We start from the raw sequence: 21,005 nt of genomic DNA on the forward strand, positions 1-21,005 counted from the left end.
TCACGATCTCACGGTCCGTGAGTTTGAGCCCCGCGTCGGGCTCTGGGCTGATGATGGCCCAGAGCCTGGAGCCTGCTTCCGATTCTGTGTCTCCCTCTCTCTCTGACCCTCCCCCGTTCATGCTCTGCCTCTCTCTGTCTCAAAAATAAATAAACGTTAAAAAAATATTAAAAAAAAAAAAAAAGAACCAATTTGTTTTTTTTTATTGTCTCCATTGTTTTTCCTATTCTTTCATTTATTTCCACTCTGATCCTTATTATTTCCTTCCTTCTGCTTCCTTGGACTTAGTTTGCTTTTTCTAGTTTCCAAGGTTCATGGTTAGGTTATTGATTTGAGATCTTTCTTCTTTAAAAAAAAAAATTCCCTCCAATCACTGCATCATAAGCTTTGTTACATTTTTTCTTTCATTCCACTCAAAGCACTTTCTCATCTTCATTATCTTTTTTTTTTTTTGATCCATTAGTTGTTTAGAATTGTGTTGTTGAATTTTCACATGTTTTTGGGTTTCCCAAATTTCCTTCTGTTGATTTCCAATTTCATTCCACTGTGGTCAGAAAACACTTTGTATTATTTTAATCCTTTCAGGTTTATTGAGGCTTGTTTTAGGACCTAACATGCTCTATCCTAAAGAGTTTTAAAAATGTCTTTTAGATTTAGTTTGCAGTATTATTTAACTCTCCTATATCCTTGTTGATCTTTTATATTGCTCCATCTATTACTGAAAGTGAGGTATTGAAGTCTCCAGCTTTTCTTGTCGAATGTGTATTTCTGTCTTAAATTCTGTCACTTTTTCCTTTCTTTACCTTGAGTCTCTTTTGTTAAATGCATGCATTTTTTTGTAATCATTATGTTTTCCTGGTGGATCATCCCTTTATCATAAAAAAATCCCTCGTCTTTAGTAACAAATTTTCACATAACATCTACCTTTTTTTTCTGATATTAGTGTAGTGACTCCAGCTATCTTTTGGTTATTGTTTTCATGGTATGTCTTTTTTCATCCTTTTATTTTATCTTCCTCCTGTATTGACCTTTTTTTTTTTTTTTTTATCGTTATGAAACGTCTCTTTTTATCTTTGGCAGTACGTTTCTCTTAACATCTAGTCTGATACCTGTATAGCCACTCTTGCTCCTTTATGTGTGTGTGATATATCTTTTCCCATTCTTTTATTTCACCCTCTTTGTGTCTTTGAATCTACAGTGTGGCTTTAGACAGCATATAGTTGGATCATTTTTTAAAATCCATTCTGCAAATCTCTCCCATTTTCATTGGAGTGTTTAGTCCATTTATGTTTACCATATTACTGATAATTATAATTTAATTGAGAAGACAAAATTTACATCTACCATTTTGCTGTTTGTTTTCTATGGTTTATGCTGTTTTGTTCTTCCATCTTCCATAACTCCTGTTTTTTGTATTAAGTAGGTATTTTTGAGTATACCATTTTAATTCCCTTGTTTTTTTCTTTCACTATATATATATTTTTAAGTTATTTTCTTAGTGGTGGCCCTGTGGATTATAATTAACATCTGAATTTGTAGCAGTATAGTTCAGATTAGTATCAACTTAATTTCTTTTTTTTGTTTTTTTTTTTTTATTTAAAAAAATTTTTTTTTTTTAACGTTTATTTATTTTTGAGACAGAGAGAGACAGAGCATGAACAGGGGAGGAGCAGAGAGAGAGGGAGACACAGCATCTGAAACAGGCTCCAGGCTCTGAGCTGTCAGCACAGAGCCCGACGCGGGGCTCGAACTCACGGACCATGAGATCATGACCTGAGCTGAAGTCGGACGCTTAACCGACCGAGCCACCCAGGCGCCCCTAGTATCAACTTAATTTCAATAGTGTACAAAACATCGCTCCATTACCAGTTTTATAATTATTGCTTTGTGCATCAGCCTTTTAAATCAGGTAGGAGAAGAAATACTACATTAATACTGTCTTTATATGAGCGAGATGATGGGGGCTCATGGAGGTGGTGAGAGCAAGGTTAGTTCCACATTTGTGCATTTTTAAGAAAATAGAATCTGTAAAGAAATAGCTTTTACTGGAAAAATAGTTATTAAAATGTCAGTGTGATTAATTTTTAAGTGGTGGAATAAATGGTAGGTTTATTTTTTGCTATTCATGTTTTTGGTATTTTCTATTAAGAACATGTGTACCTATTTAGTAATTTAAGACAAAAACATAAAAGTATTTAGAAGCTAAATTATTTATGTTACCAACTGTAATGGAGTTCTTAAGTAGAGTATACTAAGTATAATGTAACTTTTTTTTTTTTAACCCCTATAGGTACACCCCTATCTTTCTAGATTCATTAGATTCTTCTGTGTAAAGTACGGAATTTTCTTAGATTCTGTATGGCACCAGAATTCTATGCCTTTTATATATTTATCTAACTAAATAGTTTTTAATTTTGAAATAATTCCTGATTTACAGACAAACTGCAAAAAGGACGTTACAACTTTACCATAAATCTGGAATTTTTATATAACCTTTATTCAGGTTCTTCAAATGTTAACCTTTTATCACATTCTCTTTATCATTCTCTGTTTGTATGTGTATATTATCACGTGTATATAAATACGTGTGTGTATGTATTGTTACTGCTTTTCCTGAACTGTTTAAGAATAAATTACAGACATCATGCCCCTCCATCCTTAAATACTTGAGTGTGTATTTCCTAAAAATGAAGATACTCTCTTTTTTAACCTTAGTACGTTACCAAAACGAGGAAATTAACACTGATCCAGTACGAAAGTCTTTGAAGCCAAGAAATAAGCTAAAACAAACAAAAGCCCATGCTGCATTCAGTTATTATGGCTGTCTGGTCACCCTCCGTCTTTCATAACTTTGGCATTTGTGAAGAATACAGGCTAGTTATTTTTTAGAGTGTTCCTCATTTTGGGTTTCCTCATGACTGGATTCGGGTTCCGCATTTTTGGCAGGAATACCCCAGCAGTGATGTTGTCGTGACTTCACGGTACGTCCCTTTGGTATGCACATGAAGTTCGTCTCATTACTGATGCTGTTAAAGACCTTGCACCCCTACCCCCCAAAGGAAGCTCTTAGCTTTTCGGTTGGTTGGTTTTGGCGTATGAACAACAGAAATTCATCTTGCGCTGTTCCAGAGGCTGGAAGTCCAAGATCAGAGTGCCCGCATGGCTGGGTTCTGGTGCGGGCCTTGTGCAGGTCACAGGCTGCCGACTTCATTGTGTCCTCTCACATTGGCAGAGAGCAGGGAGAGAACGCAGCTCTCTTGTGACTCTTAGGAAGCTCTTGGGGGCTCTTCACTTAGTAACTGCTGGGTGCAGTTGATGATTTCATATATGATTTGATCTATTAACTCCTGTGGAAATTAACAATAGATATTTCATAGTAATGACATAACCTGTCATCCAGTTGAATTTTATTTGTATATGCTTTAGTTGTACTTTGATCCTAAGTTAATAAATTGAGGCAGTTAGCAAGTATGCTATTTTGAAAGTATACAGAATCTTTACTCTTAGAGTGTCCTCAGCTTCCTTTAAGTAAAACTATTTTATTTACAGAACTTATTAATTACGTGTCTTTCTGAAGAGAACTGAGTTTTCCGCATATGTTACAATTGTAAACCTACTTGGTCCACCCCCAGTTTCCGTTGTTGTCTACTTCATTTTTAGCTTTTCATCACCTTTTTGGTTATTGTCTTATTTTCTTCCCAGCTTAACCGTGAACCTAAAAAAACTAGAGTGTCCCGTTCCTTTAGCCCTCATGTGGGATTGAAAACTGTTTTCTTCTGTGTATTTTTATCACTTCTGCTGTATATTTATGGTCTTTTCCTTAATTGAGGCTAAAGGTAATTTCTTTTAATGGAATGATTATAGAGTGAGTTGTGAAAATATTTAGGTTTTAAAGAAACCAGAGTAGGTATGAGGCAGTTTGGAGGAGGGGCCCAGTTTGCTTTATAACAGATTACTGTGGTAAGAATTGATGGAAAGCCTGGCAGGTCCCCTATTAGTAGTTGAAACTTTGTTTGCACAAAGTCTTTTTCCACCTTATATATATATTAAACACGTACTCTGTGTTAGCCACTGGGTTCTGGAGATACAGATACAGAGGTGGTCAAAACCAGCCCGGGTTCCTGTCTTCATGGAGCTTGGTCTAGTGGGGGCAAACATAAAATCATTCACAAATATGGGGCACCTGGGTGGCTCAGTTGGTTAGTTCAACTCTTGGCTTTGGCTCGGGTAATGATCTCACAGCTAGCTCATGGGTTTGAGCCCCACATCGGGCTCTGTGCTGACAGTGTGGAGCCTGCTTGGGATTCTTTGTCTGTCTGTCTCTCTCTCCCTCAAAGTAAATAAACTTAAAACAAAAATCAATCACAAATAAATGTAAAATTAGATCTGTGAGCTGAGCTACGAGGAGAAGCTCAGGATGGCAAGAGTATAAAATAATTAGGGAAATTTGGTATAGTTCGGATGTTCTGGAAAGGCTTTTCTGAAAGAGTTATGGATGTACAGGAGTTTACATAGGTTAAAGAAGGTGGATGGGTGAATTCAGGAGTAGTGGCACCTCCATGGGGGTAGACGGAAGTAGATGGATTGGAGAGAAATTTAGGAGGTCTTATCACCAGGTCTTGGAGTGGGGATGGGAACACAGGGTTTTAAGAACGAGTCCCTGATTTCTGGCTGTGGTGCCTTTCACTGGGATGGAGAACACCGAGAGGAGAGAAGAGAGCCTAGCGCTGAGGTTTGAGAAGCTCCAGTATTTGATGGCCAGGAAGAGGGGGCGAAGAGACAGGGCAGAACAGCCAGACCCCCAGGGAGGTGAGGGGTGAGCTAGTCTTGCAGGAAGAGGGAGCGGGCAGAGGGGCAGACACTGTGGGGAAGGAGGAGAAGGACTGAAACTGCTCATTGGATTTAATGTCGTGGAGTCCAGTAATGGCCTGAGCAACAGTGGCTGTGGGAGAGTGAGGACTCTGGAAAAGCCATACTGGTGCGAGGTCAGGGGTCACTCGGTGTGGGGAGATGGGGACAGCAATACAGAGGACCCTTTGGAGAAACCCGTCCCCTCTGGCAGTGGGAGAGCAAGGATGGCTGTAGGTGAAGGTAGTTTGCTGTTCTGTAATGAGACACTGAGAGAGCTCATTTTTGAAGAAAGGTGAAATGACTTCTGCGAGAGCGGGATGTCACTGTGAGGGGAGTGGACAGTGGCCCAGCTGGTCCCGCAGATGTGACCGTGAGGGAGCCGTAGGGGATCCACACTCCGTACGGGGCGCTACCGCTGGGCATGCATCTCCGCTGAGCTCAACGTACACGCATTGTCACGCAGTCACTGATGCGTTTGCTTGTGTTTTTGCTGTGATCCCTGTTTATCAGAAGAATGATGAAAACGGAAACTGCTCGGGGGAAGGGATCGAGTTCCCCACCACGAATCTGTACGAGCTGGAAAGCCGCGTTTTGACCGATCACTGGTCCATCCCCTACAAGCGGGAAGAATCACTGGGCAAATGCCTGTTGGCGTCCACCTACCTGGCCAGACTCGGTAAGCTCTCCCCCCGCAGGCCCCAGGAGGAGGGGGTGGGCGGGTGGATTGATACCAGGCCTGGCCTTAATCCTCCCTCTTGTCCCTGCCCATCTGGGTGACATTCGATCATTTACTCTCCTGGTCTCCGTCTAGCCCCCGTGGAATAAAAGCTTTGAATTGAACCACCTGTTGTCTCCTAGCTCCAATAGAGTATGAGAGTCTTCAAAATATAATTGAGAAGCTTTGTAGAAATTGAAAGGAACATTGTCCACAAAAGCTTGGAGCATTTTAAGGTTCAGTTCAGTGGCTTTTTGTCCTTAAAGAGAAAAAGTACTACTTATTTAGCAAACATTTTGCGCATATTAAATGTTTGGCACTGTCTTCAGTACTTTATAAATATTAAACTAATAGAGTAATAAGCTATCTCTGGGTTGGAGAATGGGTATCAGTGTAAGGACGCTTCTAGACTCTGTACTGAAGAAAAATAGTTTTCATATTCAGTTCAGTTATAGGATGAATTGGTCCACTGTTTTGTGATTTTCTTTTCCTCATTAAAAGTATACGTGGTTTAATTTACCACCATGATTAAATATGAGGCACATCAAAAGGAAATATTTTGACTGGGATCAGGTTTAATCCTCGTGGCCTCTCGTGGTACGTTCTGACTGGCTTCTCAGCAGCAGCATTTATTGCGCGCCTGTTAGGATGTGGGTGCTGTGCTACGTGGTGGGTCTGAAAAAAAGAAAATGTGTCCAGCGGTATTCCCAGTGATAAGCAAAATACATTTTTAAGTGTTGTGTGTGTGTGTGTTTTTACTGTATTCCAGAGGATAATTTGCAGTGGAGTCATTCATTCACTTAGCTAGTATTCATCACTTACTGTGTGCCAGACACAGTTCTGTGCATTTGATAACACAGAGTTCATCAGTTTGTTTTAGGGAAGAAGAGTGATTTGGGTATCTGTTGAGAATACTTTTGTTTTTATAGAGCTGTTTAAGATAACAGTAATGGCTAGTAAGAAGCTGCTGTTGGTGTTTTATTAGCTGTTTAATCAGATCATTTGAAGTTACTCTGAAAATGGAAAACTAAGTTCAACCGTTTCACTTCTAATTAGTAACTTATTATACTATTAACCAATGCATAGGAATTGGTTCATATTAACATATTGTGCTATTAACAAATACATTAATACTGTGATTGTTTCTCGGTCTGTTCCTTCAGCAGCAAAAATACATATATATATATATATATATATATATATTCTGCTTTTAATAATCCCTTAAGAAGTTTTCTATAAATAACTAGTCCCATGGGCATGAATTTGGAATGATACATATGATTTCTGCAAACTGCCTAAAATCTTAGTAAGGCATATTGTTTCATTTATTTTGCTAAGGTCTTTCCGAGTCTGATGAGAATTGTAAAAGATTTATGGATAGGTGTATGCCTGAAGCATTTAAAAAGGTAAGAAAAAATGCGCGAGTCTGGGTTTTTTTTTTTTTTTTTGGAGGGGGAGGGACCGAACAGGCTTTTTGTTTTAGTTTCTTGTGGGAGGCCAGTTTATGGGTCTTGTTCATGTGAAGAATCCCCCAGTATGCACATGAATTTGGGGCTTACGAAGGATTCACTTTTACATTTAACTGTTCGCCCTGTCACATTTACTTCCATCTTTTTAATTGCCGAAGAATAGGTGAAGGCTTACTTACACTTGGAAATTGCGCATCTTCCTAAACTCAGGCCTGTGGCATTGGGAAAGATAATACTTATCCAAATACAAGCCATTTAATCTGATTGTTCTACCGAGGCAGAAGCAGGCGTTTTAAACCATGCAAAGTTTGACTGGGTTGAGTATGTTTCATGGCAAATGGCACGAGTATGGCAGCATTTCTGTCAGAGCTAGAGCAGTGTGCTTCCTCCCATTCCGGTCACATCGCTTAGAAAGCAATTTTTCTTAACAGGGAGAATAGGAGATCACAGGACTTGTGTTTCTGAAAGCAGTCTAACTCAGCATGACTCCCTTTGCGGGACATGAGTCCTGAATCCCCAAAAGAGCAGAGACAATGTCATAGACACTGTAGTTTTCCCCAGTGCATAGCCCGCGCCTGCCTCTTCTGGGAAAGAGCTCAGTAAATCTTTGTTGAATGAATAAATGAGTCTCCTGCTGTCTTGTCCTTCTGGGTTTTGACATCCATTTTTGTCCCATATGCAAGGAAGTCACTAGAACTACAGATGGGTGAAGATTGTATTTATCTTAAAACCCCGTAAAATAAACTGTTCATTTGTAAACTATCACTCCCATCTACATCTTGGTAGCATCTCCCTCGCTTCAAGGCTTAAAAAATACCAAAATTAATTTTAGGAACAAAAACAGCTGCATCTTTGAAAAAAGTGCAAAATCTTTTAAAATTGTCATTTGGGCGGGGATTATATGGAATCAAGGCTTATGTTCATTTTGGATGAATTCATCTACCAATTTATCGTTTAAGATTATTTTAAACTTTTATGAATTCTGTTAAGAATTACAGTAATTTTTTTAATAGCGGAATTTTTACAGTGTGACAATACTGTAGCACATTGCACTGTATGTATAAATTTACAGACAAAGAAAATGCAGGCTTATTCAAAGTCGCGGAAAAGGATTTATCAGTGTAAGGAGAGGACCTTTAGGTTGATGATCTCCAGATCCAGAGAGCCCTGTGTCAACGTGGGTCATTGGCAAGTTGCGTATTTGGAGTATATTACTCTGTGTGCAGAGACAGTCCAGAGAACAGTTTTATATTATGTGCTCAGCTGTTTGTAATAGCATAATAAGTGGTCCAGCGGTTGGTTGCTAGGTTGTTTTTTCCCAGAAAACTACGAGCACAGAGGTACCCTACGTTCTGTTGTTCAATGTTTATAGAAAAATGTATGTGTTAAGTTCCCTTTACAGTTAAGAGCTATTAAAAAGGTTCTTGTCCCCATCAAAAAAGCATACTTTAAAAAAAATTTTTTTTAATGTTTATTTATTCTTGGGGGGGGAGGAGAGAGAGAGAGAGAGAGAGAGAGAGAGAGAGAGAGAGAGAGAGAGAGAGACTGAGCATGAGCAGGGGAGGGACAGAGAAAGGGAGACACAGAATCTGAAGCAAGCTCCAGGCTCTGAGCTGTCAGCACAGAGCCCGACGCGGGGCTCTAACTCACAAACCCTGAGATCATGACCTGAGCTGAAGTCAGACACCCAACTGACTGAGCCACCCAGGCACCCCCCCCCCCTTTTTTTTTTTTTTTTTTTAAATCAGAAGAGCTAAGGACTCTGTGTGCCTTTGATTTGGCTACGAGAAAACTCAGTGGTATTTTATATAATTGCCATTGCTTTCCTTAGCTGTGTTTCCGGGTATGATGACTATTTTTCTACCCTCTTCCCTTGGCTTTTCTTACAAGCCACCTCAAATGTTTTATTAGAAGGAAGGTATGAGTAATAAGCAATTGTACGAATGAGGCGCACAAAAGGGACTCTGCTGTCGTGTCTGCCTTCTTCACCTGTTACCTTCAGGCCAGCCTGGATTCTTTACCATGTGTTCAAGCAGGGAAGGAAATCTAGGTCTGGCCATAGCGCATAGTTATGTTTAAACCTTGAGCACAGCTTCCCCACAAAGGGCTGCCTGTCTTTCCCCTCTTCTGCAAGGTAGGTTGAATTCCCTTTTCAGATTAAAAACTGAACAGTGAGATGGCAACAGAAGGAGTGGTGCTGAATTTTATTTTATAGTCGTATGAAGCTTCTTGAGTGCTAATCTCTGCTTCATCTTGCTTTATAATTTAGGTATAGGAGGAATATACAGGCAGGCAAAAAATTCTTGCAAAAAAAGTAGTAACTCATTGGTTTATATAAAGTCGGTGTTATGATTATTGCTCATTGGAGCAAATCGTGCGATTAATTGGTATTTAGAAAATCTGGAACTGAGGTTTTTCTCTGCAGCTAGAGAAGTTTGGGCTCTTTCAGGCTGCTCTTGTTAAGGGATTCTCAGTGTGACGAAGATGGAATTTTTATTGCATACCATTTTCCCTCTAAAGGGAAATCTTTGGAAAACATGAAACCAGCATACCAATTTGCCATTATTTTATTAAGTGAAACCCTTTGATTTCTCATTCCCCATTCTGGGAAGTTATTCCTGCATTAGATTTCCCCAAGGACTAGAAGCCTGAGGCGTGGAGAAATCCACTGATGATTATCTTAGTTTCATCTGTGCACCTTTTCCCGCCTTGTTAATGAATCTGAGATGCTGTCTGAGTGTAACATGCACAATTGTTGTGTATTTTATGTTTTATATTTAAGAGAAGCAGTGCCAAAGTAAATAGCGTTACAGTGCCTTATCACTTAGAGCTATTTTAGATTGGCTTAAATAATTTTAAAAACTGAATATTACTTTTATACATATCAAAAAGGAAAACGTAAGCAAAGTCTATAAAATATTTCTAAAATTGTTTCCACATTCGTAGTCCTGTTGCCATCTGGTCAACAGGTGGGAAGATGCAGTTCTGACATATAAAAAATCTGACAAGAATGTGTGTGTTCAAATCACAAAATATAGCATCCATTGCTTAGATTCCAAGAATATCAGTTAGTATTGGCGGCCACGATATATCTAATAACAGTACTGCACTATGTATAAGATACCTTTTCACATTTGTTTTATCTTTTGATATTGAGCACATCTGTGTGAAGTGGGTAAGAATTTGCCTCTTTACATGAAAGAAACCGAGCCTTGGGAACTCAGGTAAATTTGTCCAAGATCAGACAGCTAGAAAACAGTGGTAGCTCCAGGATTTGGTCTCATGTTCTCACTTGCTCTACACCACTTGACCTCCCCCCAGTAATAATGAAAAGTAGAGAAACAAATGCAAATTTTCTTTTAAACAAACTGCTTCCATGTAAGGGAATTAACATGCAAAAACAAAACTCAGTGTTGACTCTGAAATAAAGGAACGAGCAGACGGGCTACAGGCTTTCCTTAAAGCAAGACATCTGCATAAGAGTAATATTATGGTAATAATCTCTTGATTATTCAAGATTGAACTGGTAAACAATAGACTTTTTCTTTTCAAGTGTGACTCTATAAAGTGCCCTTTGTTTTTGTAGCTCCTGACATCAAGTGCTGTTCACAAGTGGGGTACTGAAATTCACGAAGGAATCTACAACATGTTGATGCTATTAATAGAACTGGTTGCAGAGAGAATTAAACAAGATCCGATTCCCACAGGTCTCCTGGGTGTGCTTACGATGGTACAGTATCTCTAAAATGAAGCACTTTGTGTTTTGCTTTTATTTAAAATACCTTCTGTCTGTCCTCTGACTTGTAATTAATGATGAGTGATAACTAATATAGTTAAAGATCTTAATTTAGCTGTTAGGGACCTTGCTTTTTATTTTAAACACAGAGCAGCCATTCATTCTGTGTTTTCAGTTTTAACGAAATACCTTTCTAATTTTAATAGCTTTTTCAGCTCTTAGAACGATTAAATAGCTTTCCCTCATGTCTTCCTGATTATTCACATAAATGCTTTCACATGGGGTGTTCTTGCGGTTTGGTTTCTGGCCTTTTTCCCTGACTGGTCACAGTAGCTGTGTGAAGAAGGGGACTTTACTGCCCTGCGGCCCACCTGTCCCTGTGGCAGCTCCAGGGCCCCTGGTGCACGGGCCTCACCTGGCCCGAATCCTGGTCTCCCTCCCAGCGAGCCCTGAACCGGATAGGAGAGCCCTGCTTCAGGCATTCACTCCTCTGCACCGGCTAAGGAGTATGCGCTGTAGGGATATTTGAAAGATTCCGCTAATGGAGGAGTCCAAGGCTATATTTTTCTTCTTTTCTCCTGCTAATATTGTTGCTATAGAAATAGGTAATAATAATGCTTCTCTGTTCTCTTTGAATCTAGGCTTTCAATCCCGATAATGAGTACCATTTTAAAAACAGAATGAAAACATCTCAAAGGAATTGGACAGAAGTGTTTGGGGAGGGAAATATGTTTGCTGTTTCACCTGTGTCTACTTTCCAAAAGGTAAATATAGTCTAGTTTTGTCATTTTATAGAGAAATATATTGAAAAAGTTTTTCTGTGCTATAAAAATTTACGTGGAAAGATTAAAACAGTCTGTGAAAAATGACAGTTATTCCATATGGCTCATAAAATCGCTTAACTTTTTTTCAGATATTGCATATTTTTCCATAGCTGTTAACTAACATCATAAAGAATTTTATAGATTCGAAATGATGTTTAGTGAAATGTGGAATGACCGCATGACATCAATGCCCTATTTATTGAATTGTCAGAACCCCAGTTTAATGGGTGTCCCAGTTTCTTATAGATGTTTGAGAGGCTAGAGCATTTGAAATCGTTATAGATGTTTGAGAATCCAGAGCATTTGAAATCGTTTGAAATGACTAATTAAGCCTAGAAAAAATAATCTAGAAGTTAGTTTCGTGCATCATTTTCTTTTAAGCTCCATAAGCATTAAAGCTTTTGTTTTCTTTCAAGCCAAGAACCAATATCTTCATTTTATATTTAAAGGTCTACAATGTGCCAGTGACATGATACCCACAAAGAGTACATAATTTAAACAATCTGTTGACTGAACTCTGGCTTTCGAGAAACAGTGGAAAGCGGTAAATTTAGTAGATAGAAAACTTGTCCATTGCTTTAGTGGAAGCAGAGGTTTAGCTCAGCCGTCTTATAAAGAGTGCTAAGGCGTGGTTCCTAGCTTACAGCATAGTGGAGGAGATGGGAAAACAACATATTACAGGACCATAGGCAGTAGGTGCACTTGTAATAATATGGCCTGCACGAGGGAGTGGTCCCGTCTCGCAGAGCCAGGCAGTCCCCAGAGAGGAGGAGGAGGTTGACAGCCGCGCACAGAGGGCAGTGAGGAGACACTGCAGCATTTGACCCCCACAAAAACTCTGTGAGTTAGGTACTACTTTTAACCCCATTTCATGGATGAGAAACTGAGGCACATAGAGGTTGAGTCCTTGTCCAAGTCTGCAAACCTAGTACTCATGGGAAGAACCCATGTAATCTAGCCTTCTAGTCTGCATTCTTTAGCTACGCGCAGTCTTACTTCCCGAAGTATGAAAATCTGATCCTCAGTTTTGTTGTGAAGATTAAAGGGCAAGTATACAAAACACTAAGCACGGCGCTCCCCTGTAGCAAGTGCCCAGCAGAAGGTCATTCTCTTCCCCTCAGCTTAACATGCGTGACATCTGGGGCCCAGAAAGGTCCAGTCTGTTCATATCCTCCCGTTATTGCAAAGGAGTTTCTCTCCTGCAGAGGCCCTTGCTCATCCCCTTTCCTCTTGCCTTCTGAGGCATTTTCCTCCTGTTTTCTATCCTTTGTTTGGCATCCTCAGTCTTTTCCTCTCTGTTGGATCACTCCTGTTGTATACAATGTGCTCTAGTATTTTCCATCTTTTTTTTTTTTTTTTTTTAAGTTGAGAAATGCAGACTCTGTGTGTGGGTGTGTGTGTGAGAGAGAGAGAGAGCGAGAGAGCGTGCGTGCATGCAGGGGAAGGGGAGGGGCAGAGAGAGAGAAAGAGAGAATCCCAAGCAGGCTCCACGCTCAGCGCAGAGCCTGATGCAGGGCTCGATCTCAGGACCCTTGGGATCATGATCTGAGCCAAAATCAATAGTTGGATGCTTAACCAACTGAGCCACCCTGGTGCCCCATAGTATTTCCTGTCTTTAAAAATTCTGCCTTTGATCCCACATCCCTGTCTAGCTTCAGCACGGTTCTTCGTCTCCTCCATACCTTTACCAGAGAAGATTCCACGTTCTCCTTTCCCAGTTATTTTACTGGTTTTCCAAAACTTTAACTTAATGAAACAAAACCAAAATTTCATTAATATCTTTGTGTTCCTCTGAGCAGTACCTAGACCTTGGAATGTTTCGTGTGCTCACTTCCCACCTGATTGACTTAGTCTCTGAGAGTCCCTCTAGCGTGCGGCATCTTAGTCTTTTCCCGCCTTGCTTTATGCTCAACTAGGTATCAGCATTGTTATTTTATACGGTGTTTTGACTTGGCCACATTTAGGCGTTCTCTCTTTGTGTACTATTCCTTCTCTATCTCTTCCGTTGGGATAATTTTTCTTCTGCCTGCCTACTAATATGTCCTTTAGTAAGTGTCCATTGGTGATTACGTCTTTGTTTTTGATGGCCTAAACTTAACGTTAATCCCCATGCCTTAAAGAATGTTTTCCCTGGGTTTTAAATTCTAGATTGACTGTTACACTTTCAGAATATCAGAGATACCCTGTCAGTGTCTCCTGGCTTTGATTATTGCTGTTGACAAGTTGCTGTTTGATCTGTTGTTCCTTTGTAAGAAATCCACCTCTCCCCCCATGGCTGCTTTTGGAGATCTCCTGTTTCGCTTTGATGTTTGGCAGTTTGACTCTCCTGTGACTGACTGTGGTATTCATATTATTTTGCATCAGAAACATTGGGCGTCTGCATCTAAGGATTAATATCTTGTATCAATTTTGGAAAATTCTCAGCCACTATCTTCTTAAATATGTCCATAATGCCTCTCCTCCATTAATCAGTCTCTCCTTCAGAACTTCAATTGGATACATGTTAAGCCGTCCCTCCTGTCCTCCATGTCCCTTAACCTCTGCTCTGTTTCCCATCTTTCTGTGTCCTTGTGCTCTGACAGGGTGTGATCATTTTTTTCAGCTCTGCTCTAGTTCACTAATTTTGTTTCTGCTTGTGTCAGTTACGCTGTTTACCCTGTTCATTAAAAGTCTTCAGTTTTGTTACTTTCCTTCATTTATGTAAATTCTATTTGGTTCTCATTTGTTTTGTCATTTTTTACCATCTCATGTTCTAAACACGTATTTTCGTTCTCCTGTGTGTTTGTCTTGTGTCTGATATCTACAAGTCTGATTCAGCTGGCTCTGGCTAACTTTAACTTGTTTTGTATCTGTATGTATATACACAGAAAAAAAATTTACACTTGTTTGTTTTTCTGTGAAGTCCTGTTTCTTGGAATTTAATCTGGGAGGATGGTTTGAGGCCTGGAGTGAGGGAAAGTTCCTTTCTTTCCAAGGAGGATTTACTTACTTCTTCCAGGTGCCTGGAACCACTACAGTCTGGGGCCACTCTAGAATAAATTCTCAGCTTACGGTATTTCAGACCGTGAAATCAGTGTGAATTTGAGAAGTGAAGCCGTGTGAGGGCAGTTCAGTGGCCACAGATTCTTAGAGAATTTTTTTTCTCCCCTGCATCCAGTACCAGAGTCCACGTAGGCAGGCTTCCCTGTTGCTCTCCCTTTCTCCAGGTAAGTTCTTTCAGCTCACCTTACCCTGAGGCTGTAGCCCTTTGAGCTCCAGTTTTAAGTGACTACCTCCTCTTAGTCTCCCAGCCCCCACCTTGGCTTTGGGTCCTGTTTCTCAGGCACCGTAGGGCTGTGAAAATGGAGGCAGGAGGTCACCAGGGTTCCACAGACGCCTGCACGGTGAAGGCTAGCCTGAGTCTGTTTACCCCACACAATTTCTGCTTTCTCTTTGTTTTCAGCCTCTGAGCACTTTGTGCCAACTCAGCTATGTGTGTTTAAAGATTTTTTTTAAATGTTTTCATCTGTCAGAGAGGTGTTTAGGGCAACTAGACAAAAGTCTCCATTAACTCTTCAGAGTGTGCCAGTCTGCCTTCTTTTTCTGCCGCACCACTGAAACCACCCTCGGTAAGGCACCAGCACCTTCTAAGTTTCCAGAACCCAAGGAAACGTCTCTTAACACCACCCACAGCAGTGGTTGGTCACCATCAGTTTGTCCCTCTCCGAAATCGGTTCGTCTGGCAGTCTCTTGCTACCTCCTACGTCACTTTGCCTTTCTTGATTCCTTGCTTTCTGTCCAGCTTTAATCCAGAGCCGCCCTCTCTTTGTTCAGTATTCTTTCCCCCAAGAACTGTCTTTCCTTCTCACGGAAGCAAATGCAGTCTTTGTGCTGATGGCCCTTCGGTTTGTATCCCTGTGGCCCAAACCTCTCCTCTGAGCACACCATACTTGACGAGCCAACCATTCCTTTTGGTCGCCACACAGATGTCTCCAACTTAGTGTGCTTGAAATGGAACTTCCTTTTGTCTCGCCAGCCTTCCTTCTTCTCCCTCTCTGTAAACCACATCACCATCTACCTAGGTGCTCAAGCCAAAAGCATAGGAGTCAGCCACGATTTATCCCTTTTCTTACGACCCATAAGCAACCATAAACATGTCCTTTGAATTCATCTCAAAGGTGTCTTCAGTTGCCTTCTCTCTGCCTCCACTGCTGCCATCCTGCCCCCCGACACCATCCCGTCTAATCTAGTTACCGCATTAGTCTTCCAGCTACTATCTCTCCCTCCACTCTCATTTATCTGGCCCATTCCATCCTCCACACAACTGCAGGACTGGTCATCGTAAAGCATGAAATGCATCGCTTCTGGCTTAAGCACTTTGTTGCTTTCCTTCCAGTCGCAGCCTGCAAGTTTCTGCATGGTGTGCACTCTGCCCCTCTCCACAGCTCTACCTGTGCTGCTCCTCCCGACTTGCTGTGTCCCCGCGGGGTGGTGGGGGAGGTCCCCCAGTTACTCTTGAGTGCCGTCCCCAAACAGGACCTTTGCCATTTCGGCCTCTCTGCCTGGACTGTTTGAGTGGCTAAACCGGTCTCATCCTGTAGGATCCAGCTTGAAGACCACCTCTTCAGAGAGGGTTTCCACGACCACCACTCTGAGCAAAGGAGACTCCTTCTGTCTCTCATTTGAAGACCTTTTTGTGGTTTTTCCTTTCGTGGGACTTAGCACAGTGTGAATCCTGTTAGGTGTGTGTGGGTTTGCTTGTTTCTGTTGAAGCTGCTCCAGTATGAGCTCCGTGAAAGCAGGTACCACATCTCTTCATAGTCACTGTTCCCCAAATATTATTCAGCCCCCAGAGCAGTGAATGCTTAGAAAAAGAAAGGAAGGAAGAAAAGAGGAGAAAAGAAAGCACTTGCTCCAGGGCACCAATTAGTGGGACAACAGGGGCTAAAATTTAACCTTTTTATTCCTGATTTGCTCCTCTTTAGTAATAATTCTGGATTTCTAAAATGTAATTTTCTTAGAGAATTTGACTCAAGTTATCCTGTACCTTGGAGAGCTTAAACAACTGACGTCAGCTACCCAGAAATGCAAGAATGCTCCATACTGTAGCAGTGGCATCCAAGTACAGACGTGCAGACTCCTAAAATTATATACAAATGTCAGAGACTCACATTAAGAAACATGTAGAAAAGCCTTTTGAAATATTTTTCAAATCTTAATATTTTCTTCTCCCAACTCTTCACTTAGGTTAAAAAGAAATCTATGGTAGGGGCGCCTGGGAGGCTCAGTCAGTTGAGTGTCTGACTTCAGCTCAAGTCATGATCTCACAGTCTGTGGGTTCGAGCCCCACATCAGGCTCTGTGCTGACAGCTCAGAGCCTGGAGTCTGCTTTGGATTCTGTGTCTCCCTCCCTCTCTGCCCCTCCCCTGCTCATGCTCTGTCTCTCTCTGTCTCAAAAATTAAAAAAAAAAAAAAACAAAAAAACATCTGTGGGCTCATGGGGAAGTTCTCATATTGCCAACTCAATTTCTATTTTCTTTCCTCATAGGAGCCTCACGGATGGGTTGTGGATTTGGTAAATAAGGTATATAACTTTTGTTAATATAGTCGTATTTTCCTTCTTTTAATGAAATTGCTTGGAGTTTGGTATTTTAGGTAAATGACAGCTAGAAAGAACAATAAGAATTTTTTTCAGTTCCTCCTCTTCTTTATCATATGCTGTTTATACAGATGAGCACCAGCGTCAGGATTTAGCACATCTCCTGCAGTGTATCACAGGAGCAATAGAATTATCTTTGTGATGGCTTTCTCTAGATCAGTATTACAGAGCACGTTGGCAGAGTAGAACGGTAGCCTTTGTTTCTTGTTTAAATTATTAACGTACAGCATTTTAAAATTAATTTGTGCCCTTTCTCTTCTCAGTTTGGAGAATTAGGCGGATTTGCAGCAATCCAAGCCAAGCTTCATTCGGAAGATATAGAACTTGGGGTAAGTTAAACCAGTATGTGTGCCCACAGCAGAAGTTCGCTTTATTCGGGCTGGTATGTTACCCAGGAGACGTGGTCTGGACACAGTCAATGAAACGTTACAGTGTTAAGTTATCTCTGCAGGAGCAGTTTCAGTGGCTCTGATAAAGGAATGTTTGCTCCTAATCATAACCAAATTTCAGTGTAGGGTATTTGCTTTCCCCCTCCCCCCCCATTTCCCTTTGCTTTTGGCATTTGCCTCCTAATTTGTGATGGTTGTGTGAAATCATCTTGCTTTTTAAGGACAGTTGCTGTATGTGGCAAAGATATGTGTACATACAGTGTTATGACTCCGTTACATCAGAAAGTCTTCCCTGGTGCCAGGCACAATAAAATATTTCATTTTAAGGTTGGTAGGAAGTTTTTTGGTATTATAGGACTCCTAGATAACACAGGGCTGTCACAGGAGCTTAGAATCCTCCCTCAGAATCAGTACATCCTCTTTTTACATGGGACTTCATTTTCTCAAAGACATTTAACCTTATGGTGAGGGGAATAACTTAATCTTTTATTTTTCACAGAGGGCTGACTTGTTTGTAACTAGGAGCATTTTATTCTGTCTTCTGGTTGATTGTTCACTTAACTGCTCGTTACGTACTTGGCCACATGTAGGACACTGTGCTAGCTACCGTGATGTACTGAGAACAGAAGGTGATGGGGTAAAGTCATCCGTTGCCCCTAAGTGACGTAGGATTGTGCTTAGAGCAGTGCTTGCTCCTGTGGAACCTCGACTAATCAGCTAACTCGCTTGGTCCGTCTTTGGGCGAGGGAAGTAACATCCAGGAGAGAGTCTGATGGTATGCTTGGTAATAAACTGACCCTTTCTTGCCACCCACTGTTTATCCTGAAAGATTAAGTGTCTGCCAAGCCTTCTGCTGACACTGACCAGGGAGTGTCTTCTCCCTTCCCTGAATGTTAACTAGGCTGTTTGGCCGTCATTTTGATCCCCATTGAGTGGACCAAGCATGTTAGAAGTGACTACTGATCTGGAAAATAATGGGTAATGATTTAAGAAGCAAAACCGTTTATGGGGCGCCTGGGTGGCTCAGTCGGTTGAGCATCCGACTTCGGCTCAGGTCATGATCTCACAGTCTGTGAGCTGGAGCCCCGTGTCGGGCTCTGTGCTGACAGCTCAGAGCCCGGAGCCTGCTTCAGATTCTGTGTCCCCCTCTCTCTCCGCCCCACCCCTGCTTGTGCTCTGTCTCTTTCTGTCTTTCAGAAATGAATGAACATAAAAAAATTTTTTTTTTAAAACAAAACCATTTAAAACCAAAAACCTTTTCAGATACAGGGTTTTATCCAATTTACTTATTTCTCAAAAACTGGCTGTATAGGTCATTGGTCATATTAGAGATTAGCTTCGGGGTGCCTGAGTGGCTCAGTCAGTTAATCATCCGACTCTTGATTTTGGCTGAGGTCACATTCTCACCGTTTGTGGGTTCGAGCCATGCGTCAGGCTACGTGCTAACAGTGCAGAGCCTGCATGAGATTTTCTCTCTCTGCCTCTCCTCACCGTGTGCATGCATGTTCTCTCTCTCTCTTTTTCTCTCTCTCTCAAAATAAATAAACTTTTTTAAAAAAGAAATTGCTTCATATTTTTAAAATGTTAAAATACTAATTTCTGGCAGAGTTAATGTATTTAAAAAAAAATACAGAGCAGTCCAAGTTTCTACCCTACTTGGAAGAAAATTGGCTTAAAAGTAGATACATAGGAATCTGGACTTACCCTCGTTATTATTAAATATCTTGAGGTTAAAGATTCCTCCAAGATTTTTCCCTTAGGTCAGACCATTTTTCAAACAACCGTGTTGTTTGCTGCAGTTGGTAGAGAATTATATTGCTTAGTTGTATTTGAGATGATGATGAAATTCAGGCATAGGAGAAAGAGATTCCAAAGATTAAGACTCTGATTTTATCAAACAAGGATTAAAATTTCACAATAAATGCCTGCTTCCTGAGCAGTTAAGGTGACTGTGTCCTAGAATAAATATAGGCCACTGAGTACAAGTAAATGCATTCATTTTACATTTACATTTATATTTATATATTTTTGAATTTGAAAAATACTGTGAAAAAGCAACATTCACAATTGATCAGTTAAAAATACCTGCACGGGGACCCCCGAGTGGCTCAGTTGGTTGTGCATCCGACTTCACCTCAGGTCATGATCTCACGGTTCATGAGTTCAAGCCCCACATCAGGCTCTGCTCACGGCTCGGAGCCAGAAGCCTGCTTCAGATTCTTTGTCTCCCTCTCTCTCTGCCTCTTCCCCCGCTTGCTCTCACTTTTTCTGTCTCAAAAATAAATAAGCGTTAAAAAAATTTTTTTAAATTACCTGCACAAAGTAAGGAATGGAAGGTGCCTGTCCTCCATCCCCCCAAACCCCCACACCTCTACCTTCTTCCTAGGTAATAGCTACCCATTTAACTCATAGCATTTCTGACTTTTGCCTAAATTTATGTGGAATATACCTGTGCACGTTCTTTCCTGCTTTCTCTTTCTTTAAGGCTGAATTGTAATCAAGCTATATGTAGTAGCATGTTTTCGTTTAACATTACATCACGGACATCTTTCCAGATCCGGCTGTCATTGATTTTAATGGCTGTAATGTGTTCCTGCAACTGTTGTACCATGATGCTGTCATTTATTCATGGGCACCATGTAAATATGTAAATTTGTCTTTATGTGCATATGGTACCATTTCGGAAGGACAAATTCCTGGAAAATGTGATTTTTAATATAATTCATAGTAATAAATATCTTTCCAAAAAAGAGATTTATTTGGACCAGTCTGTACTCCCATAAACTCGTTTCCTATTTCTCTCTTTAGTACTGAATATTTTCCGTCTTTAATTTTTTCATTATAATGGACAAAAATAGTATTTTGTTATTTAATTTGCTGTACTCTCATTTCCTGTGAATTTGAGCATCTCATCATGTGATTATTGGCTGTTTACATTTCTTCTATAATTGACATCGTTATTTAGGTTTCTTTGGGGTTTTCTTGTTAACTTTCAGGAATTCTTTTTATGTTCAGCATATCAATGCCGTGCCCATTTTATGTACCTGTAAATTTTTTCTCCCAGTCTTTTGCTTCTCTTTTTATTTTTATTGATAGTGTCTTTTGCTAACAGAAGCTTCCACATTTTATAAAAATTCCCCATTTTTTCTTTAATGGCTTTAAGAGTTTTCTAATTTGCTTAGGGAATATTCTCCCATCTCAAAGTTATAAAAATACCTGTTTTATTTTATACTTTTACAGTTTTATTTTTTATACTTGGTTCTTGAATTCATTTAGAATTTATTTTTATATATTACATAAGATAGAGATCCAGTTTAATTTTCTTCCAAATAGGTAACTGATTGTCATCAGAGCCTCTAATGGCTAATCCCTGATTTCTCTCC

The 21,005-nt window shown here is 40.4% G+C and overlaps 1 protein-coding gene across 1 annotated transcript in view; it reads left to right on the top strand.

Moving 5' to 3' along the window:
* USP24 (ubiquitin specific peptidase 24) overlaps window positions 1-21,005 on the top strand; it is a 140,904-nt gene that overhangs the window by 24,398 nt on the left and 95,501 nt on the right. Inside the window, exons 2-7 of the mRNA XM_019449165.2 lie at window positions 5,362-5,527; window positions 6,905-6,972; window positions 10,622-10,765; window positions 11,413-11,535; window positions 17,123-17,158; window positions 17,497-17,562. Of these exons, the coding sequence (XP_019304710.2) occupies window positions 5,362-5,527; window positions 6,905-6,972; window positions 10,622-10,765; window positions 11,413-11,535; window positions 17,123-17,158; window positions 17,497-17,562 (603 nt within the window). The remainder of the gene's footprint in view (window positions 1-5,361; window positions 5,528-6,904; window positions 6,973-10,621; window positions 10,766-11,412; window positions 11,536-17,122; window positions 17,159-17,496; window positions 17,563-21,005) is intronic.

Source organism: Panthera pardus, unplaced genomic scaffold (genome assembly GCF_024362965.1).
Source record: "Panthera pardus isolate Hobbes unplaced genomic scaffold, ASM2436296v1 HiC_scaffold_11, whole genome shotgun sequence".
Classification (NCBI taxonomy): domain Eukaryota; kingdom Metazoa; phylum Chordata; class Mammalia; order Carnivora; family Felidae; genus Panthera; species Panthera pardus.